This window comes from Amphiura filiformis, chromosome 2, assembly GCF_039555335.1.
Source record: "Amphiura filiformis chromosome 2, Afil_fr2py, whole genome shotgun sequence".
Lineage (NCBI taxonomy): Eukaryota > Metazoa > Echinodermata > Ophiuroidea > Amphilepidida > Amphiuridae > Amphiura > Amphiura filiformis.
Window position 1 is genome coordinate 5,758,654 of NC_092629.1, and position 21,839 is coordinate 5,780,492.

At 36.5% G+C, this 21,839-nt stretch overlaps 2 protein-coding genes across 2 annotated transcripts in view; both read left to right on the forward strand.

The window, feature by feature from the left end:
• The window catches only part of LOC140172659 (uncharacterized), a 13,202-nt gene extending 12,060 nt beyond the window's left edge, over positions 1-1,142 (forward strand). Inside the window, exons 4-5 of the mRNA XM_072195795.1 lie at positions 110-234; positions 918-1,142. Of these exons, the coding sequence (XP_072051896.1) occupies positions 110-174 (65 nt within the window). The 3' untranslated portion in view covers positions 175-234; positions 918-1,142. The remainder of the gene's footprint in view (positions 1-109; positions 235-917) is intronic.
• LOC140137900 (uncharacterized) lies at positions 644-21,743 on the forward strand. Its single transcript, XM_072159709.1, has 11 exons — positions 644-707; positions 918-1,160; positions 2,758-2,901; positions 10,715-10,825; positions 11,017-11,280; positions 12,604-12,714; positions 13,047-13,301; positions 16,319-16,429; positions 16,733-16,981; positions 18,150-18,266; positions 21,475-21,743. The coding sequence occupies exons 1-11, from the start codon at positions 644-646 to the stop codon at positions 21,741-21,743; spliced, it is 1,938 nt and encodes a 645-aa protein (XP_072015810.1).
• Positions 21,744-21,839: the final 96 nt, after the last annotated feature.

Genomic DNA, 21,839 nt, shown 5'->3' on the forward strand with positions numbered 1-21,839 from the left:
TTAAAGGCAGTCTTTCTAAGTTTCATTTTCTTTGTAGGATGTAAGTTGCAGATAGCTAACGACCTGTATATAAATACGTGAATATTTTGTTGTTTTTATCTGTTTATAGTGCCGTGTGTTTCATTTGATAACTCCGTCTACATAGTACCAGAAGATGGGACGCCGACCCCATAGGCCTTGTAATTCCCAATCTAGACTCTGGAGACCCCACAGGGATAATTCCTGTTAATATAGGTAAGTTTTTAATCAATGCTCGACGACGAAACTGATAAAATTTTGTCATAGTTTGCTTTATCCCGTCGAAAAAAGCCACTGCTTTTCATGTTATGTCCCTATACAGTGAAGAGGGCTTTATTTACGCTTGTCAAGTCCAGCCACATTGGGATGACTTGCACGAAGCAGGTAGGGTTAAGTGACCGCTTATAGGTTGAATTCCCAGTCTGCCTAACCATGAAGCTCCCGTGGCCAAGTGGTCAAGGCGATGGTCTCCTAAACAGAGGTCCTGGGTTCAATTCCCGGGCGGGATCACTTTGCCTATTTCCTCCTTTAAACATTGCTCGACGGCGAAACTGATAAAATCGCATTATAGTTTGCTTATTCCCGTCGAAAAAAGCCACTGTTTTTCATGTTATGTCCCTCCACAATGAGGACGGCTTTATTTACGCTTGTCAAGCCCGAGCCACATTGGGATGACTTGCACGAAGGAGGTAGGGTTAAGTGACTGTTTATAGGTTGAATTCCCAGTCTGCCTAATCATGAAGCTCCCGTGGCCAAGTGGTTAAGGCGCTGGTCTCGTAAACCAGAGGTACTGGGTCCAATTCCCGTTACCACACAAAAGTATTATTATTATTATTATCATTATTATTATTGTAACGGTAACGCTAAATGATTTGAATATTTCTCTTCCTTTTGGATAGGCTTTACCTGCACAGACATATCTGCCACCATTACGACAGACTACACATTAGAAACTCCAGTTGATTTTACGGGCCCCACTGGAATTACTTCAATCACAGCTGTGGTCGATGACCTTAATGAAGGTGTGGAATGTTGTGTATTATCTATCAATCCACCTGAAGCACCGACCGACTACAAATTAGTCACTCCGTCGACAGCCAAAGTATGCATTATAGATGCTCCAAGTACCCCAGGTACTCCAGGTAAGTACACCTTGTACCTATTCAGCTTCATATCAACAAATAACAACGGTGTACCGTTTTGCTTTTACTACAATGTCCATACTACGCGTGTTACTTAGGGGATGGGGAACTTATAAAAAATGGGTAGAAATGGGAGGAGTCTGCTATGTTTACTGTAATGTTGGTGCATATCAATGACAAAACTCTTTAGTTTTATATTTGAGGGTCACAGGAAAGTATGTAAATAGGCTTGTATATTTGATGTTGCATTTCAGCTCACGCCCTTGTTTTGCAGCCACGATTTCATCAATTTCCTGTACGGCGATTTCCTTTTTCTTTGGTTTGGCGTGCTGAAATAATTATGGTACTTACTTACAACTTTGGAGAACGGCATATGCCTTAATGAATCTCGTCAATGCAGACAATTCGACGTGATTTTGCAAGCTTCTACTTGCTATTTTTTCAATCAAAATCAAGTTGTCCAAATCATGCTGATCACTCGCACCTGTAAGATTAGTATCTTTGAAAAGAGCGGTATTGTATTCAATCTATGATTGCAGATATACACAGGATGAGTGCAACCTGCTTGTAGTGCAAGGCGATATAGTCAAAATTGTATTCATTAATTGCTATGGTAGTTAATCCGATTTATTAGTTACTTCTACAGCGAATTGTCGGTATCCATCCATATCTTTTTTAAGCAGTGTTACTGTGCAATTATGTGCTAGTAAATAATTTGCGTATTTCACAGTTGGATTGATTTTTAAATTATATTTTTATTTTGCTTGATGATGTATATAATTATGTGTGTAGTATTTTAAAACCTATTCAATCGTTATACTGAATTCGTTGTATTTTGATGTAACATAATTTTGTTATTGTAAAGCCCATTGAGGAATATGCGATTCACAATGCGCTATATAAATGCTGTTTTATTATTCTAATATATTTATATTTAACAGCCATTGGGACCGAAATGGGACTTTGTGATTCAAGTGCGTCATGGATTTTCTTTAAAAAAATAGGATGATGCTTCATCAGTCCCAGACACTACCCCCAAAATCTTAGCTTCCTCGCTCATTACGTTTGTCCGAAAAAAATTAAACATAAACAATGTTAAATGGTTTACCAATTAGCAGCCACTAGAAAATTGTGCGCCAACGTTGGCCCAGTGATAAGAAAACAGTTTTTGAATCCTTCTATGGGTGTCATTACAATGATACAAAAAATTGTTGGGTTACCATTGGCGCATCGTAATAATCAAGTTTAAAATATTAGTGAAAAGCGCCCTCGTGCTGTTTTCTGTGGCTTTAAACTCATTGCGCCATTAAGTACCCACAAAAAAGCAAGTTGAAATGGATAAACTAGTTATTTAGAATCAAATGCAAATGCAAAATTGATGGGTGCTCGTTGGCGCAAGAAGAAAATGGAGGTCAAAGGTCAAATTTTCTAATTTTGAGCCATTTTCACGCCTCATTAATTTCGTGCGCCAAGGTCAAAGAACAGAAAAATTTGTGTTCAGTGGTAAACAAACTGTAACTCTACTAAAAGAAGCAGTAAATAGCTTGAGAAACTCCAGTTGATTTTACGGGCCCCACTGGAATTACTTCAATCACAGCTGTGGTCGATGACCTTAATGAAGGTGTGGAATGTTGTGTATTATCTATCAATCCACCTGAAGCACCGACCGACTACAAATTAGTCACTCCGTCGACAGCCAAAGTATGCATTATAGATGCTCCAAGTACCCCAGGTACTCCAGGTAAGTACACCTTGTACCTATTCAGCTTCATATCAACAAATAACAACGGTGTACCGTTTTGCTTTTACTACAATGTCCATACTACGCGTGTTACTTAGGGGATGGGGGAACTTATAAAAAAATGGGTAGAAATGGGAGGAGTCTGCTATGTTTACTGTAATGTTGGTGCATATCAATGACAAAACTCTTTAGTTTTATATTTGAGGGTCACAGGAAAGTATGTAAATAGGCTTGTATATTTGATGTTGCATTTCAGCTCACGCCCTTGTTTTGCAGCCACGATTTCATCAATTTCCTGTACGGCGATTTCCTATTACTTCGCGTTAGTATTTTGAACACTTTAAAGAAATAATTATGGTACTTACTTACAACTTTGGAGAACGGCATATGCCTTAATGAATCTCGTCAATGCAGACAATTCGACGTGATTTTGCAAGCTTCTACTTGCTATTTTTTCAATCAAAATCAAGTTGTCCAAATCATGCTGATCACTCGCACCTGTAAGATTAGTATCTTTGAAAAGAGCGGTATTGTATTCAATCTATGATTGCAGATATACACAGGATGAGTGCAACCTGCTTGTAGTGCAAGGCGATATAGTCAAAATTGTATTCATTAATTGCTATGGTAGTTAATCCGATTTATTAGTTACTTCTACAGCGAATTGTCGGTATCCATCCATATCTTTTTTAAGCAGTGTTACTGTGCAATTATGTGCTAGTAAATAATTTGCGTATTTCACAGTTGGATTGATTTTTAAATTATATTTTTATTTTGCTTGATGATGTATATAATTATGTGTGTAGTATTTTAAAACCTATTCAATCGTTATACTGAATTCGTTGTATTTTGATGTAACATAATTTTGTTATTGTAAAGCCCATTGAGGAATATGCGATTCACAATGCGCTATATAAATGCTGTTTTATTATTCTAATATATTTATATTTAACAGCCATTGGGACCGAAATGGGACTTTGTGATTCAAGTGCGTCATGGATTTTCTTTAAAAAAATAGGATGATGCTTCATCAGTCCCAGACACTACCCCCAAAATCTTAGCTTCCTCGCTCATTACGTTTGTCCGAAAAAAATTAAACATAAACAATGTTAAATGGTTTACCAATTAGCAGCCACTAGAAAATTGTGCGCCAACGTTGGCCCAGTGATAAGAAAACAGTTTTTGAATCCTTCTATGGGTGTCATTACAATGATACAAAAAATTGTTGGGTTACCATTGGCGCATCGTAATAATCAAGTTTAAAATATTAGTGAAAAGCGCCCTCGTGCTGTTTTCTGTGGCTTTAAACTCATTGCGCCATTAAGTACCCACAAAAAAGCAAGTTGAAATGGATAAACTAGTTATTTAGAATCAAATGCAAATGCAAAATTGATGGGTGCTCGTTGGCGCAAGAAGAAAATGGAGGTCAAAGGTCAAATTTTCTAATTTTGAGCCATTTTCACGCCTCATTAATTTCGTGCGCCAAGGTCAAAGAACAGAAAAATTTGTGTTCAGTGGTAAACAAACTGTAACTCTACTAAAAGAAGCAGTAAATAGCTTGAGTCCTGTTGGTTAATTTTTTAAAATGATTTTCTAAATATCATCTTAAGGCAAGTAAACAGTAAATAATATGCCATGCCGTTCTATATGCGAACTTTAAGCGTCCTCTACTAGATATGCCAACAAGTACCCATGGTGTTTTAAACTTTAGTTAGTGTATTCAAGTGCTGTTGCTTGCATTTCTGTGGAAATAGATGTGGGATCATGTTGGCGCAAGGATATTTTAAGGGTCAAAGGTCACTTCAAAATCACAAAATGCTACTTTTATGTTAGTTTGTGCGACCATATGCAATCTTCAAGTATCCATTTCTCAATGCGCCAACAAGTACCCATGGTGTTATAACTTCATTTAGTTTATCCAAGTTCTGTTACTTGCGTATCTGTAGGAATATGTTTGGGCTTATGTTGGCGCAATGATATTCTGAGGGTCAAAGGTCAATACAAAAATCTCAAAATATGACAAATTGCATTCTTTGAGTGTTGGTAATTTCAATGGCAACAAGATCCCATAATTTTTTCACTACCTATAACCTATGCTAACTCGATTTATTACATTTTTTCATAAAAATCCTTGGGATAATATTGACATATGAATATTTAAAGAGCCAAATATTACAAGTATGTGACCAACATCTGCATTTTTATTTAAAATGCAGAAGTTACACGATTATATTATTATATGAATGAAGATCAATATTGCATTTTGACTGCAATGAATCAATATATACTTGTAACATGTGCAGGCTTATAATATTTTGCAGTTCCTAAATATTTTTGTAAACCATGAAAACTTAACATGTGTACCTTCCACTTGGTTTGTTGTGGATGGTCACATGATCTGAAAATGCAGGGTAAGTTTCGATTTATACACATTCTGCATTCAACAAAATTAAGGTGTTACATTCTTAAATATCACTGTGCCATGAGCATCCCATTGTTATGACTTCAACAAGCAAATATACACTCCATTTGAGGTAGAAATTGGAACAATGTTTGCACACATTTTCACAGTTGCACAAACTGGCAAAAAGTTGCTCTTTGTGTTTTAGGATTGACCTTTGACCCTTAAAATATCCTTGCGCCAACATGAACCCAAATTAATTTCTACATAAATGCAGGTAACCGCACTTAGATAAACTGATTGAAGTAAAATCGTTATGGGTACTTTTTGGCACATCTAGTAGTTGACGCTTGAAGATTGCGTATTAGTTGCAGGAACTATCAAAAAGTAGCATTTTATGGTTTTGGATTAATCTTTGACCTTAAAAATATCCTTGCGCCAACATGAACCCATACTAATTTCTACATAAATGCAATTAACAGCACTTAGATAAACTGATTGAAGTAAAAACATTATGGGTACTCTTTGGCACATCTAGTAGTGGATGCTTGAAGATTGCATATTGCGAACTATCATAAAGCAGCACTTTATGGTTTTGGATTAACCTTTGACCCCTAAAATATCCTTGCGCCAACATGAGCCCAAACTAATTTCTACATGAATGCAAATAACAGCACTTAAATATGGTTAATGAAGTAAAAACACCATGGGTACCTGTTGGCACGTCCTGTTGTGGATGCTTGAATATTGATGGAACCCCTATTTGGTCTATTATTTACTATTTACTAGGCTTTAGGATGATATTTAGAAAATCATTAAAATACTAAACCAACAGGACCCAAGCTTGTTTCTGTTTCTTTTATTAGAGTTATAGTTTCTTTACTACTGAACACCACTTTTAATGTTCTTTGACCTTGGCGCACAAAATTAACGAGGCGTGAAAATGGCGCAAAATAAGAAAATTTGACATTTGACCCCAATTTTCTTATAGCGCCAACGAGCACCCATCAATTTTGCATTTGCATTTGCTTCTATTTTTTGCCTATTTCAACTGATTTCGTCTCGTTTTCTGTATAAACTGCTGTGTGATTGGATTTTGTATTATACTGTGCCAATTATGACCTACATTTGATTGTGGATTTATGTGTCATTTTCGTGTGATTTTTGAAACAAATATTCATCTTTTGCACTGGATTCATCGTGAGTACTATGTACAGTATCAGTATAGTAAACGCCATGTATGCTATAATGTGTTGATTTCGTATCGACTTCGTGTCGACTTCATATCGACTTATCGACTTTCACCTGATTAGCTTCGATCACAATGAGACCGTTCTGCTTTAACACACATGTGTCATCATCTCCATTAAAAACTGTGACTAATAATGCAATCACGATTATTCGACCTAAGATTAGAGGATATAGAGGTGGTCGTCATAAAAAGAAATCTATTAAGACTTGTGTTAAAACCAGAAAATCAAAATGCAATGCTCGCCGTGCCCCAAAACCAAACTTCAGTAACCTGGTGTTGCTGGATTTTTCTAGTGCATTTGACACTATTGACCATGCTATTTTACATCGTCGTTTGTCGCTAAGATATGGAATTACGGGCAAAGCCTTAGAGTGGTTTAAGTCGTACTTAACGGAACGCACTCAGTCTGTCGTCATCGGCGATTCTCCTTCAAATAGAGCCAATCTCAAGTGGGGAGTCCCCCAGGGCTCTGTAGCCGGACCCATGTTGTTCTCACTCTACAGTGCCCCACTTCAGGATGTCATCACTAGTCATGGAGTTGGCACAATTGTGTATGCTGACGACACCCAGCTGTTCCTTACTTTTGATCCTAAAGATAGGGATGAAGCCTTACATCGTATTGAGAAATGCATCGAGGATGTTAAACGCTGGGCAGTGGAAAATAAACTTGTTCTTAATGACGCTAAAACAGAGCTTGTCCACTTTACCTCGCGATTCTCTACGTCCTACCTTCCACCTCCGCGTATCACCATTGGTGACTCAGAGATTGTCGCTTCTTCATCCGCTAGGAATCTCGGTGTCAAAGTTGATCACAATCTGTCCATGAGTGACCACATCTCCAGCGTATGCCAGAGTGCTCATGCTGCTCTCCGCCGAATTGGACAAATTCGTCCTTTCTTGAACTCTGCTACTTGTGCTAGGCTTGTGCACGCCCTCGTAACGTCTCGCCTTGATTCTTGCAACTCCATCCTGTTTGGCTTACCATTGCACGAGATCAACAGGCTCCAGCGAGTGCAAAACACTGCCGCTAGACTTGTTGCCAGGATATCGCGTCATGAACACATCACTCCTGTTCTCAAAACACTCCATTGGCTCCCTATACATGAAAGAACAATATACAAACTGCTTCTCCTCACCTATAAGGCTGTTCACGGCATGTCGCCTGTTTACATCGTTGAAAACATCTTGCTTTACAAGCCTAGTTACAATACCCGGTCGTCATCCAAACTGCTTCTAGATTATACTCGCAAGTCATCCACCAAATACTATGGTGATAGAGCCTTCGCTACTGCTGCTCCCACCCTTTGGAACAATCTGCCTTTCACTGTTCGCTCTTCACCAACTGTGACTGTCTTCAAGACGCGGCTAAAAACTCATTTATTTTCTGTGAAATACCTGCAAGTTTAATTCATGTGTTTTTTTGAGTGCAATTGTGTCGATGCTGGCCATCTGGACTCTGACTTTTTATCTGTTTTTAGCTTGTGTTTTGTTATGTTCTTACTTGCATGACTTATGTATATATTGCTCTTGCGTATTTTATCACTTTTGTCTAGGATAAATTCCTGTAGTGTAAGATTTTAAAAATGCTTTCTGTGTATTTTATATATCTTTTTTGCTGTTGTAGAGTAAGAGTTTACTGTAAAGCGCACTGAGACCTTGTTACTTGCGCTCTATAAATGCCTTATTATTATTATTATTATTATTATTATTATTCTAAATAATTAGTTTATCCATTTCAGCTTGCTTTTTATATGGGTGCTTAATGGCGCAACGAGTTTCAAGCCACAGAAAACAACATGAGGGCGCTTTTCACTAATATTTTAAACTTGTTTATTACGACGCGCCAATGGTAACCCAACCATTTTGTGTGTAATTGTAATGACACCCATAGAAGGATTCAAAAACTGTTTCTATTTACTGGGCCAATGTTGGCGCACAATTTTGTAGTCATTACTAAATGATAAACCATTTAACGGTGTTTTTGGGGCCAAAATTTCATTATTTTTTTTGCGGACAAACGAAATGAGCGAGGAAGCTAAAACTTTGGAGTTATTTTTTTGGACCAATGTTGCATCACCCTATTTTTTTTTAAAGAAAATTTATGATGCACTTGAATCACAAGAGTCTGAATCTTAAATGGTTTTAACTTGATTTGATCAACTCGAAAATTTGACCTCTCCATGAGAATGATGACCCTTACCTGCTTAAAAGCTACTCCGACTCATTTACGCATTTATACACAATATATACGACAATGGTCTAGCTCAGTCACTCTAACCCATTTTAAAGAGTTAACTAATATGATTCCTTTTCAACTTTTCAGCGATGTAATAATCTGTTCCCACGTATTTCTGAAATTCTAAAATACTCGATTTCTGACTCTTGGATTATCGCCATAATCAAACATTTGTCTTGTGAAAGTCGTAATCTAGTTCAATTCGCTGTAGAAGTGATGTAATAATGGGATTAACTACCATGGCAATAGGGTAAAACACATTTTGAATATATCACGCTGCACTGTAAGCAGGTTGCACTCATCACCTGTGTATGTCTGCAGTCATGGATTGAAGACAATACCTGTCTTTTCAAAGATACTAATCATACAGATGCGAGTTCAATGCAGAGGTACCGCGTGAACGTACTAGTGTAGTGCGATATATTCAAAAAATGTTTACCCTACAGCTATGGGAGTTAATCCGATTATTACATCACGTCTACGGCGAATAGAGGACCTTGTGCACGAGACAAAGAATGACATTGGAATGTGTTGTGTACAAACAATAATGTGGGGTCTCATAAAACATGAGCCCAAACGCATGTTGTGCTATTTTGAAATGTGTTTTCAACAAGCATTTAGTATTGACACATGCGAAAGCCACATCCTTTAGCTATCATTTGCAACCCTCCCTGAAAAAAAAACCTTATTTGATGAAACACGCTCGAAGATATGATCTTGATATGATTATAAAATGGTTGTAGGACCAATTTTATAATTTTCTTGTGGGCGCAGGCTGAATTTGAATTTGTTTGAATTTTGAGAATAATAAGACAGAAACGAACGCTCGTAAGCTTCAAAACTCTCCATTGGGTTGTGTGTTGTACTCTCTTAAATTGCCCGATATTAAATCAAAAAGATTGAATAGAAAGCAAAATTATACTTCTACGCTATGAATATACATATACATCATTAGAGACAAATCGTTTTCGACTTTATAATTCAGCCCAGTGATTTATTTGTTTTCAATCAAAAGGAGCGATTCTCAATCGTTTAGTAATTAACATTAGTGCCAAATCTTTGTTGAATTTTTAGTAGAAAGAATTGATTTTCATTGTTTTCTCAATATTTCAGTAGCACATAATTGGATAGTGAAATCAGTCTACAAAATGATTAAGAGTAAAAAAAAATTTCAATCTATTTAGATTTATTCCTATCATCAACTTTTAAAGATTTTAAGAGAGTACGTACGCAATTAACCAGTACGGTACGACTTGAAGTCAATAGAATGTTGCAAAAGTATTCCTGCAACAAAATGTTTTACTAATGAGCTCTTGCAAGTGATGGCTAAAAGATGTGAAAATTGAATGATTTGTGAAAACACATTTTAAAATATCACAACATTCGCTGGGACTGCATTATCCGGAAACACCCCTTGTAAATAGGGCCTACGTCAAGAAATTAAAACAATATTTCAAAGCAATAAAAGTTGGTTTTTCGTGCTTGAATATTCACCCATAAATATTAATTTAATACATAGACAAATGTAAGTGAAAAGGGGATCATTAATTTTATTAAAAAGCTCATGAATGTTGAAGAGAATAATATGTCACCATATTTGAGGTTGAATATTAAGAAAAAAATTGCGCTGAACACATCAGTCTGCTTAACTTTGTCCCAAATGAACCAAAATATTTTCTTAGCTATTTTTGTCCTAGTAGAAACGCAGTCCACTCATTTACCCAGATTCTTGTTACACAAGGTTGCAGAAAACACGATTTGATCATGAACACGATTTGATTAAGAAATACGTTTTATTGGCTTCAGCTCCCTTTTAAGTCCTATAAAGTGCAAAAACTTAACTCATCATAATAATCATAACCGGGAAGGGTTTGAGAAGTCACTACGTGCATCAACTATATCCTTCCTTTGTTTTATTTTATAGTGCCGTGCCTTTCATTTGGTAGATCTACTTATGTAGCATTAGAAGGCGGTGATCCTGCAATTGTAGAAGTAAGAGCATCTGATATTACGACGGACCCCACGACTACCGTAGGTGAGCATAATAATATTTTGATGCAGTTTTTCAAGAGACACAAGAGGCAACAAAGAACAAATTAGTCAGAAAAGCTCCTCGTAAATCTTTGGTCCAGTTGTTCAAATGATCAATACCCATTAAACGGTAAAATTCGCATTAACTGTTTACATAATATTGCAGAATAAATCACGTTGTCCTTGTTTCGACAGCCTTTGCTACAAATGACGTTTCCACCAGTACTACCGATTACGCAGTGGACCCAACAGGAACACTTCCACTAACATTTGATGCTGCTACTGCCACCATCTCTGCCACAATTTCACTAACATGCGAGACTGATGGTCTTGCGGAAAGTGTAGAAGCCTTAGAAATATCAATTGCACCTGATGCAGCAGGGGTTCCCACCTACAGTCTTTGCACTCCTTCAACGGCAACACTATTATGCTTAGACCAACCCGCAGCAACTGATACCGGTATGTTTGCAATATCAGAGGTGGGATAATCAGGGTATTATGACTGTACTATACAAATCAGTTTATGCAAGTAGGCTGATTGGTCTTCATGTGCAAAGTATACAATATTATATAGAACATGAGTGAAATATTTTGTTACTATCTCTATATCGTCAAAATTCATTGATCACACGGTGACGGCTGATTCTGTCAAGCATATATTACCTCAACAATCACCGGTCATATTCCATTAATTTATTATAGAATATATTGCATAATCTACTAATAATTTTAAGTGTTGACAAGTGTGTTTTTATATCTAAGTATTACAACACAGGAATAATATTATGTTGGTAACAAAATGAAATGGTGATATAGATATATGTACAAAAAAGTACACTGCTGAGCAGTGGTGCGCCTGAAAATAGGCGGGAAATCCTAAAATCCAATCCAATCCAATGACACCTATGCCGGTCATGACTGACCAATGTAATTTCAGGTCATAGAAATAATGTACTACTTATGGACACGTGACTTTGTGTGACCTTGAGTGACTGGCAGTTCCCGAAAAGCAATAATAGATTCCCTGGTGACGGACGTTACAGTGTGAAAGTGCTTGAGGATTAACAAGAACGAGTGACACGAAATTACCCATGCCGAATACGCGCTAATATTAATTAGAGAAGCAGGGAATTTTTATGCGATGATGAATTATCATCACATAAATTGTGCTTAAAACAAGAAATGAAGAAAATGATTTCAAGGCAATATACATGTAATTTGGTTTTTCATGCTTAAATTTGCATAGGTAAATGTAAATTTTGTGCAATGGCAAATGTTATTGAAAAGGGAATCATTCATTTATCTAAAAAAACCAATGGATGCTTGACAGAATAAAACTGCCACCAACTTTAGTGTTTAAAATATTTAGCCATAATTATGGCATTATTTTCAAGCTATTCTTGTAGAAACGCAGTCCATCCATTTACACTAATATTTGTTACACAATACTGCAAAAAACACAAGAAAACGAGAAAACACGATTTCATTAAGAACTAAGTTTTATTGAGGTTTCCAGTGATATAAAAATCTCAACTTTTTTTGAGAAAAGTGGGGGGATGAGGCTCTGGATCACGAAATGCCCTTTTAATTCACAATAATTGTATATAATAATGCTATAATGTTTGTATGAGATTGATGAAAAATAAAGATTGATTACTTTTGAGTCCTATAAAGTGTAAAATCTCAACTCACTATAATTGGAAAATTAATTTACTCATCACCCGGAAGGGTTTGAGAGTCACCACGTGCATTGACCAATCCTTCCTTTGTTTTATGTTATAGTGCCGTGCGTTTCATTTGATAGATCTACTTACGTAGCATTAGAAGGCGGTGATCCTGCATTAGTAGAAGTAAGGGCATCTGGTATTACGGCGGACCCCGGGACTACTGTAGGTGAGCACTTAAATACGATTTGTAAGCTCGAAATGAAGTACTCGTGTAGACCCTTTTTTTTACAAATTTATTTCAGATGTTCCACGTATATCAAAATTACATTATTCATGTTATTTACAAAGTAATAAAACTCGTTTTATTTCTATCTTATAATATTTTTAGTGTAGTTATTAAAGAGACGCAAGACGCAACAAAGAACAAATTAGTCAGAAAAGCTCCTTGTAAACCTTTGGTCCAAATGTTCACATGAGCTATACCTATTAAACGGTAAAATTCTCATTAACTGTTTACATAATATTACAGAATAAATCACGTTGTCCTTGTTTCGACAGCCTTTGCTACAAATGACGTTTCCACCAGTACTTCCGATTACACAGTGGACCCAACAGGAACACTTTTACTAACATTTGATGCTGCTACTGCCACCATCTCTGCCACAATTTCACTAACATGCGAGACTGAAGGTCTTGCAGAAGGTTCAGAAGCCTTAGAAATATCAATTACACCTGATGCAGCAGCCTATAGTCTATGCACTCCTTCAACGGCTACACTATTATGCTTAGACCCACCCGCAGCTACTGATACCGGTATGTTAGCAATATCAGAGGTGGGATAATCAGGGTATTATGTGCTATACAAATCAGTTTATGCAAGTAGATTGTTTGGTCTTCATGTGAAAAGTAAAGACGTGACGGCAGGAGGATTAGAGTTCATAAGAGCAATGCGGAACTTACGTTCACAGGAAGTGAACAGACATAATATACCACCTCCGCTGCCACGTTTCTAGTACATTTTAAACTAATTTTAATGTTCAACCCACGGCAAAAAGAGTCACCGACGTATATGAACATGATTGCAATGATGTATTAGTTGTAGGCTACTGCACAACAATTATAGAACATGAGTGAAATATTTTGTTACTATCTCTATATCGTCAAGATCCATTGATCACATATGAGGGCTGATTCTGTCAAGCATATAATTAGGCATATCACCTCAAAAATAAGCGCAGCAAAAACACGTTATTTAATGCTTCTACATGAATAAGCTTTATTAAAGCATAAAAAAACCATAATTGAAATCGGTCAATGCATTGTGGTGTAGTGTCAATTTTAGGATGCTCATAAATGGAATGCAAATCTGCCACAACATTACTTGTCGAGACACGATAGATCGCCAAATAAATAACTTAGAAAATATTCTTGATGTCCTTTAACATGTTTCCATAGTTAGCCTTGGAAGGCTCATGGATATATTTTGTAGATTTAGGTCATTGATTGAGGTCATTGACCCATTGTTGAGGAGTTAAGAAGATCAGAGAAGATAAGAAAGAGGAGATCGCTCGAACGTACATATAATCCGATTACCCACAGTTAACCTCCATTCACTTTTCTTTGTTTGGGGTACTTAAAACACCACTTGAAACTTTATTTACAAAAGTTCTGGTGTACAAATCCAAAAGTATTTCGGTATAAAAGATGTTATAAACATACCTCAATGACGTTTCGTACTACATCGTAGTACTTTCTCAAATTGACTGATCAATTCTCCCACTCCTCGTCTGTTTACTGCTGGAACTCGACGTTGGTGGCGTTTTGGAGTGGGGTAATTGGTCGTAAATGTGGGGTAGGAAGTGGTTGCCCTCGTCTCGGTTGAATGTGTTGGCCCCCCTTTTCCGGATCAAGATGGCTTCCTTGATGTGTCTTCGGTTTCTGGTTTGCTCTCTGTCTCTGATTTTTGCATCATCCCATCCTATGACATGGTTTTCCTCCGCTACGTGGTCTGTTATGGCCGATTTATTTACCTCTCCTGTGACCGAGGCTTTTCTCTGTGATCTTGTGAAAGCCTTATTTGAGGCTTTGTCAGCTTCTGTCTTATGCTCTTTAAGACGTATTCCGAATACTCTCGCAGTTTCCCCTACATAAGATTTTTCACAGTTCAAACAAGGAATTTCATAGCACATTCAGCTGTTTGTAAAATGTCACGCTTGTCTTTGGGGTGTACTAGAATGTTCCTGAGAGTCTGATGTGGCTTGAATGATGTTTGGATGCCATGTTTCCTGAAAACACGTCTCGCTCGCTGAGAAAGTCCCTCTTTGTAAGGGAGTACAACCATGCCTCTGGTGGTTGTCTGCGACTTGTCTGTTTTCTGAGGTGTCTTCTTGTTAATGTCTTTAAATGCCCATTCAGGGTAACCGCATAACTTCAGCGCTTCTTTGATCTTATTCTCTTCAACTAGCTTGTCTGCTTCTTCTGTGATAACTTTGTCCTTTCTGTCCATAAGCGTGCGGATGACACTGAGTTTGTGTTGTGGGTGGTGGGATTTGAAGTGAAGGTATTGATCTGTGTGTGTGTTTTTTCCGGTAGACTAAGAGTTTGACTGAACCGTCCTGCTTTTTAACAATGAGCGTGTCAAGAAAAGCGATTTGTCCGTTTTCTTCTTTTTCGTATGTAAACTTGATGTTGCCCACTTGAAACTTCCTGCCACACGCTCGACTGATTCGGTAATGCTCTTAGTGGAAAAAAATATTCCACACACGAAAGTACATCGTTAAATTCCCAATTTCGTAGTCAAATCATGCTTTTTTTCTTTAAAAATAATTATCATAACGGCAGGGTGACCATGATTTTTAAAGGAGTGAAAAAGCATTAAATATATTGCAACGCACATTAAAAAAGTTTTGTTAAGTTATGGAAAGTCAAGCATAATTTATTTTCCAGTAAAATTAATATAAGGTCAAAGGAAAAGAAATTTAAATGATAACCAGTTGAATATTTGCGGCAGTTTACGGAAACTTAAAACTAGTGTAATCAGTAATTCAAACTCGTGTCAGTTTCTCCATATACTCCTGTTTGAAAGTTATTATCTGTGATTGGATTAAACACATCATGTACATTAATGAGGTTATGAATTTTAAATGGTAAATATGTTGACAAGTGACAGGCAATTCCCGAATAGTAATAATAGATTCCATGGTAACGGACGTTACAGTTTGAAAGTTCTTGAGGATTAACAAGAACGAGTGACACGAAATACCTATGACGAATACGCGGCGTGTAATAATGTAATGCAGTATTTTTAGATCATTTCGCATGACACACCTAATATTAATTAGAGAAGCAGGAAATACTTATGCGGTGATGATTTGCTTAAAACAAGAAATGAAGAAAATTATTTCAAGGCAATATACATGTAATTTGGTTTTTCATGCTTAAATTTGCATCGGTAAATGTAAATTTTGTGCAAAGGCAAATATTATTGAAAAGGGAATCATTCAATTATCTAAAAAACCCAATGGATGCTTGACAGAATAAAACTGTCACCAACTTTAGTGTTTAAAATTTATATGCCATTATTTTCAAGCTATTCTTGAAGAAACGCAGTCCACCCATTTACCCAGATATTTGTTACACATGCTGCAAAAAGTACAAGAAAACGAGAAAACACGATTTCATTAAGTTTTATTGGTGTCAGCTTACTTTTGAGTCCTATAAAGTGTAAAATCTCAACTCGCTATAATTGGAAAATTAATTTACTCATCACCCGGAAGGGTTTGAGAGTCACCACGTCCATTGACCAATCCTTCCTTTGTTTTATGTTATAGTGCCGTGCGTTTCATTTGATAGATCTACTTACGTAGCATTAGAAGGCGGTGATCCTGCATTAGTAGAAGTAAGGGCATCTGGTATTACGACGGACCCCGGGACTACTGTAGGTGAGCACTTAATACGATTTGTAAGCTCGAAATTAAGTACTTGTGTATGCCCAATAGTTTAAAACTTAATTCAGATTTAGGTATATCAGAATAACATTATTCAAGACATGTTATTTACAAGGTAATAAATAAAACTCGTTTTTTACAATATTTTTGGTGCAAGAGATACAAAATTAGAACAGAAAAGCTTCTTTTAATCTTTGGTCCAAATGTTCAAATGAGCTATACTCATTAAACGGTGTAATTCGCATTAACTGTTTACACAATATTACATAATAAAACACGTTGTCCTTGTTTCGATAGCCTTTGCTACAAATGACGTTACAACTAGTACTACCGATTACACAGTGGACGCAACAGGAACAATTCCACTAACATTTGATGCTGCTACTGCCACCATCTCTGCCTTGATTTCAGTAACATGCGAGACTGATGATCTTGTGGAAGTTGTGGAAGCCTTAGAAATATCAATTGCACCTGCAAGTCCTTGCACTCCTTCAACGGCTACAGTAATATGCTTAGATCCACCACCAGCAACTGATACCGGTACCGGTAAGTGAACATTATCGGTGCGATAATCAGGGTATTATATGCTATACAAATCAGATAGCCTGATTTTTCTTCATGTGTTAAGTAATACTTGACGGACGTTAGAGTTTGAAGGTGCTCGAGGGTTAACAAGAAGTGACACAATATGCACAAAATTATCCATGCCAAATTCGCGACGTGTAATAATGGACATGTAGCTTTTTTGGATCATTTAACATGACGCACATAATCGCCGTGTTCATATTCTGAGCTACACTTAGCATAAACTTACGCTAACATTGCCACACCTAGCCTACGACTAGCACTGCGTCGACCAGTTCCACGGAGCATTCACTTCTGGTCGGGTAAACAGTGGTCCCATGACCTTTCCGACCAAAAACAAAAAAAGTCAAACCGTACACCGAGTGCCAGGCGTAGGGAATTTATATGCGGTGATGAATTATGACATATGATTATGATCACATAAGTCGGGTTAAGTTGGTTATTTCGCTTAAATTTGCACACGTAAATATGAATTTTGTACGTAGGTAAATGTAAGTAAAAAGGGGAGTATTCATTTAATTAAAAAGCTCATGAATTTAGGAGAGTATAAAAGTGTCATCAACTTGCTGCCTACAGGCATTTTGTGATGTTTGCTAGGTAACGAAGCATCCTAGACAATGATATATATTCCTTATTTGACTTGACGAATAATTTGAGACCATTTAGTTGAAATCGGACAAAAAATTGCAAAAAATAAGACCACCCCTGGCTTAGGAATATTTCGCAGATATGTCAAAGTATTCTTTGTCTGAATTCTTCAAATTTAACACTATGTTAACCTTTGACCTTTGGATCAGATCATTTTACAAAATAACTAAGATTTCATTTCAAACTGTAATGGTGACCCGCAGGTCAAATTGCTAGAATTTACATTAATTACACCTAAACAGAAACAATGCAATATACAGGCAGCAGCTTAATCAGTGCCAATATTGCAACTATACAAACATCCAACCCCATCCCACCCTACGTAGGCAATGAGGATAAAGTGCCTTGCCCAAGGACACAACACGTTGGCACAAGTGAGGTTCGAACTCGCTACCTTATGGATTATGAGTCGGGCGCTTTATCCACTCGGCCACACGTGCTCCACAATTCCCTCTCTATCTATTTCTCCCTCTCCCTCTAGGTACGTCCCCTTTAGCAACCTACTGGATTGAGTTCTGTGACTACAAAGCTGATGAATCACAATCACCATTCACGTTTGTCATCAAGAGATCGACTACAGGAGATGTAGCCACTATAAGTAAGTCACTATTTCCACTTGACGAGTTAAGCTGCAGAAGTCCAGTTTTGGCTTTTTGAGATTTAAAATCTTCAAAATAGTGTAGCAAAAGAATGAATCAAGGTATACAATTTTGAAATGTCTTAAAGCAATGTTTTGGCAAGGGAGTTTGTTCTTGAATATTGGTTATTGATAACATCAATAGCTCGGTTCAATGATGATAGCAAACTCGACTCCCTAAAAGCATTTAAAATGATGAATTTGACATTAAAAGGTTTCCTGGTAACATATTAACTGCTGATAATTCGATTTCGCCAAACACTGTCTCTGTAAAAACACATGCAACCACACTATGCTTTGGCATTGGTAAATCGGTAAAACTGCAGAGTAAATAAAAGAGAGTGTTTCTAGATTTTTTCAAATATTATTTCTCATTTCCTTGTTTATTGGTTTAATTGCACACCCTAAAGACAGTTTGTTTTGTTGTTAAAATCAGTATAAATATTTTTAAATTAAAATTATTTATTGCCACAATTGATTTTTTTAATAGTTGAAATGAATAGGAACTAAGGTTTTTAGAATAATAAAAATTCCCTTTAAAAGGGAAAGCCAGCCTCAATGTAGAAGAGGTCTTGTAATTAGTTTTGGTCAATGTGAAAGGCATTTTTAGGTTCACGCTTACATCTACATGACAGTTCACCAAACCATCAACGATGAGAACATGCACACTGAAACAGCAGAAAACATTAATTCCTAATCTCATGTCAACTCTTTTAATTCATTACTCCAAATTGTTCTGGTCTGTTTTTTGTTGTTGTTGTTGTTGTTGTTGTTGTTGTTGTTGTTGTTTTTGTCTTTTCAGCTTTTTACCCACGATATCTCAATTTCCAATTTTGTAATACCAGAACTTACGAACTCAATATCTTCGCTTAGGAATGTCCGATTTCACTGCTTTCGATATACCACTTCACAAATACACTGCCGGTTTGAGTTAACTTACATGTACATTTTATTTTAAAATAACTTAATTAATTCGCAATGTATAGTTTAAGCCTACTATATTATAATAGATAGTGGCCAGCACATTTATAAAGGACTGGTTACTCACTACAATCTTCACTCTTAAACTGTGTTTTTCTGAATGTGCTGATCATGTTGATTGCTAGTCGGAAACTCCTGCAAAGCTATGGACATGGCATCTTACATACTCCATTCTATAACAGTCTGCCTATAGTGCCTTGTGTGTTTTCTCTTCAATCATTTTGTTGAATGTAATTTTATGAATCAAATAGTTATGTGTCATTTTATTTATAATAAAGAAGTTATTAAATTAATAAAGTAAGACAATTTATTTATCTATAAGTGCATGTCAAATGGGGTACATTGTTCAATACTATAGGCCTACATGCATAAATTATGCCCATATTATAGCTAGGCCCTAAAAACTTTATTTTGCATCGGATTTTTCCCGTTGAAAAGACAAAACTGATGTTTATGATAGCAACCATTTCATCAATAACATTTTGAGTCATTTTTATCCATAAAACGACACAGGATATGATAGATAACTACTTTCACATCAATATGGTCCATATGATCACAGATTGTTGAGAATCTGTGATATGATCCGGGATATGATGAAGATTTTGATTCTATAGATCTGTTATCAACATGATATCACGCTCTTCAGTGGTCAAGGAGTAAGGACCCCCGGTCAAGGACACTGCTATGACATCATAGGTGATGTCAGATTTTCTTCTGCTGACCATATGATGCTATATATTAACTATTATTGTTACATTTAGGCCTATACCTAGAACTTTTAAAGTCATAATTAGTTCAAACATAACTTTGGTAATACTCACTCGTTTTCGTTCGTTGAAACGGCAAAACATACTTACTTTTCCTTACAAATCGAATTAAAATATTTTTAAAAAAATTCAACCACAAAAAGTTTTAAACAAAAGTCATTCCAATACCAATAAAAATAATCTCTTGAGCATACAAACACCATCCCAGAAATAGGTACCAGCCCGATGGGCTGGCGAAAACACTGATTGACCTAGGTACTTTTGCAGCTCAGATCAGTGATGATACCACATCTCCCCTAATAAAGCATTTAAAATCATGAATTTAGTTTTTTCTGACCACAAGCAACATCAAAAACGCTAACAGGCTAATAACTGTAGCGCAGGTCTTCACTTCCCAGCAAACACAAAAATTGTATTAAAACGTTATAAACATGAGAAACACGTTTGGTTCTACTCAAAACATTTCAATAACTTTTAAATGTCTGGTTAAATAAAGGTCATGAAAACGTTTTATATGAAAAAGTACTATAACAACATGTTAACATTTTTTTTCAGAATGTCATTAAAAAATAATTTAGGAAAAACGGTTTTACAGAATAATTTGTTATCAGCTAAAATAACATTGTGTTAAAATGTTTTGAATCACATTTTCAAAAATGATATTTAAACATTTTATACCTTTTATATAACCCGACATTCAAAGGTTTTCTGTTTTCGTTTGTGTTGTTGGGTTAATAAGTGGCACAAGACTTATCTTATTTGACCGTGCTTCATCCTTCATTTCACTATATAGCTATTGTTGTAACAAAGCTGGCAGATGGTAACCCCGTCTTTTTATTTTACAAAATAAGTGTCATTTGTCATATAGTTATCAGGGCATAGCTCTATTGTGTCTTCGTTAACAAAAAAAAGGCCGCATTATGCAACTTGAAAATATCCTGGTCTCAACCACTACAAGGTGATATACTGGAGCAATAAGCTGTTCTAAGCACCTCCTATGGAAGACATAACCTTATTCTCCCACATCTTTTGGTGATGTGTGTATCTTAAATGCAAATGGAATTGCCTAATGGCGTGCGCTTGTGTTCATGTTCAACAGTGAAGTGGGAGGGCTTTCGATTCTCCAGACTCCTCACAATTTTTCTGCTCGGTTCGCACGCCGTAATTGGTACCTCAGAGTAGATGATTTTCTACCGACTGAATAATAAAATCGGGTGGCCGAGCGGCGTGTTTCGATTCTTAATTTACCATGCTTAAACATGGAAAGTAGCAAATACAGATGTGTCATAAAAAATACATCATTACTTGAAGTTACTATATTATTATACACTTTTAAGTACTTCCTGAGACTGGACTTCGGGTAACTGGTAAGGATAATCAATACTTTAATATTTTTAAGTTTCCGTCATTTGTTACAGCGTGTTCTACCCGCGACGTTAGTGCTACAGGAAGTTTGGACTTCGAACCTCTAGATGGCCAGACAGTGACGTTTGCTGCCGGATCTGATTCTACCACTTGCAGTGTGATTATACTACCTGATGTATCGCAGGAAGATCCTGAAGTCTTTGAGATTGCCATCAGCAGTCCAAGTACCGGTGAGCTTGGAGACGTTAACAAGGCAACAGTGACTATTTACGATTCTTCTTCTTCCCGTGAGTATTTGAGAGAGATAATAACTGAAATGTAAACAAAATTTATTTAATTATTTCCCTGAGTGTCCCAATGAACACTAAGTACTACAATGTTACAAGTACACATATTCTAATATATATTGTGAATGAAC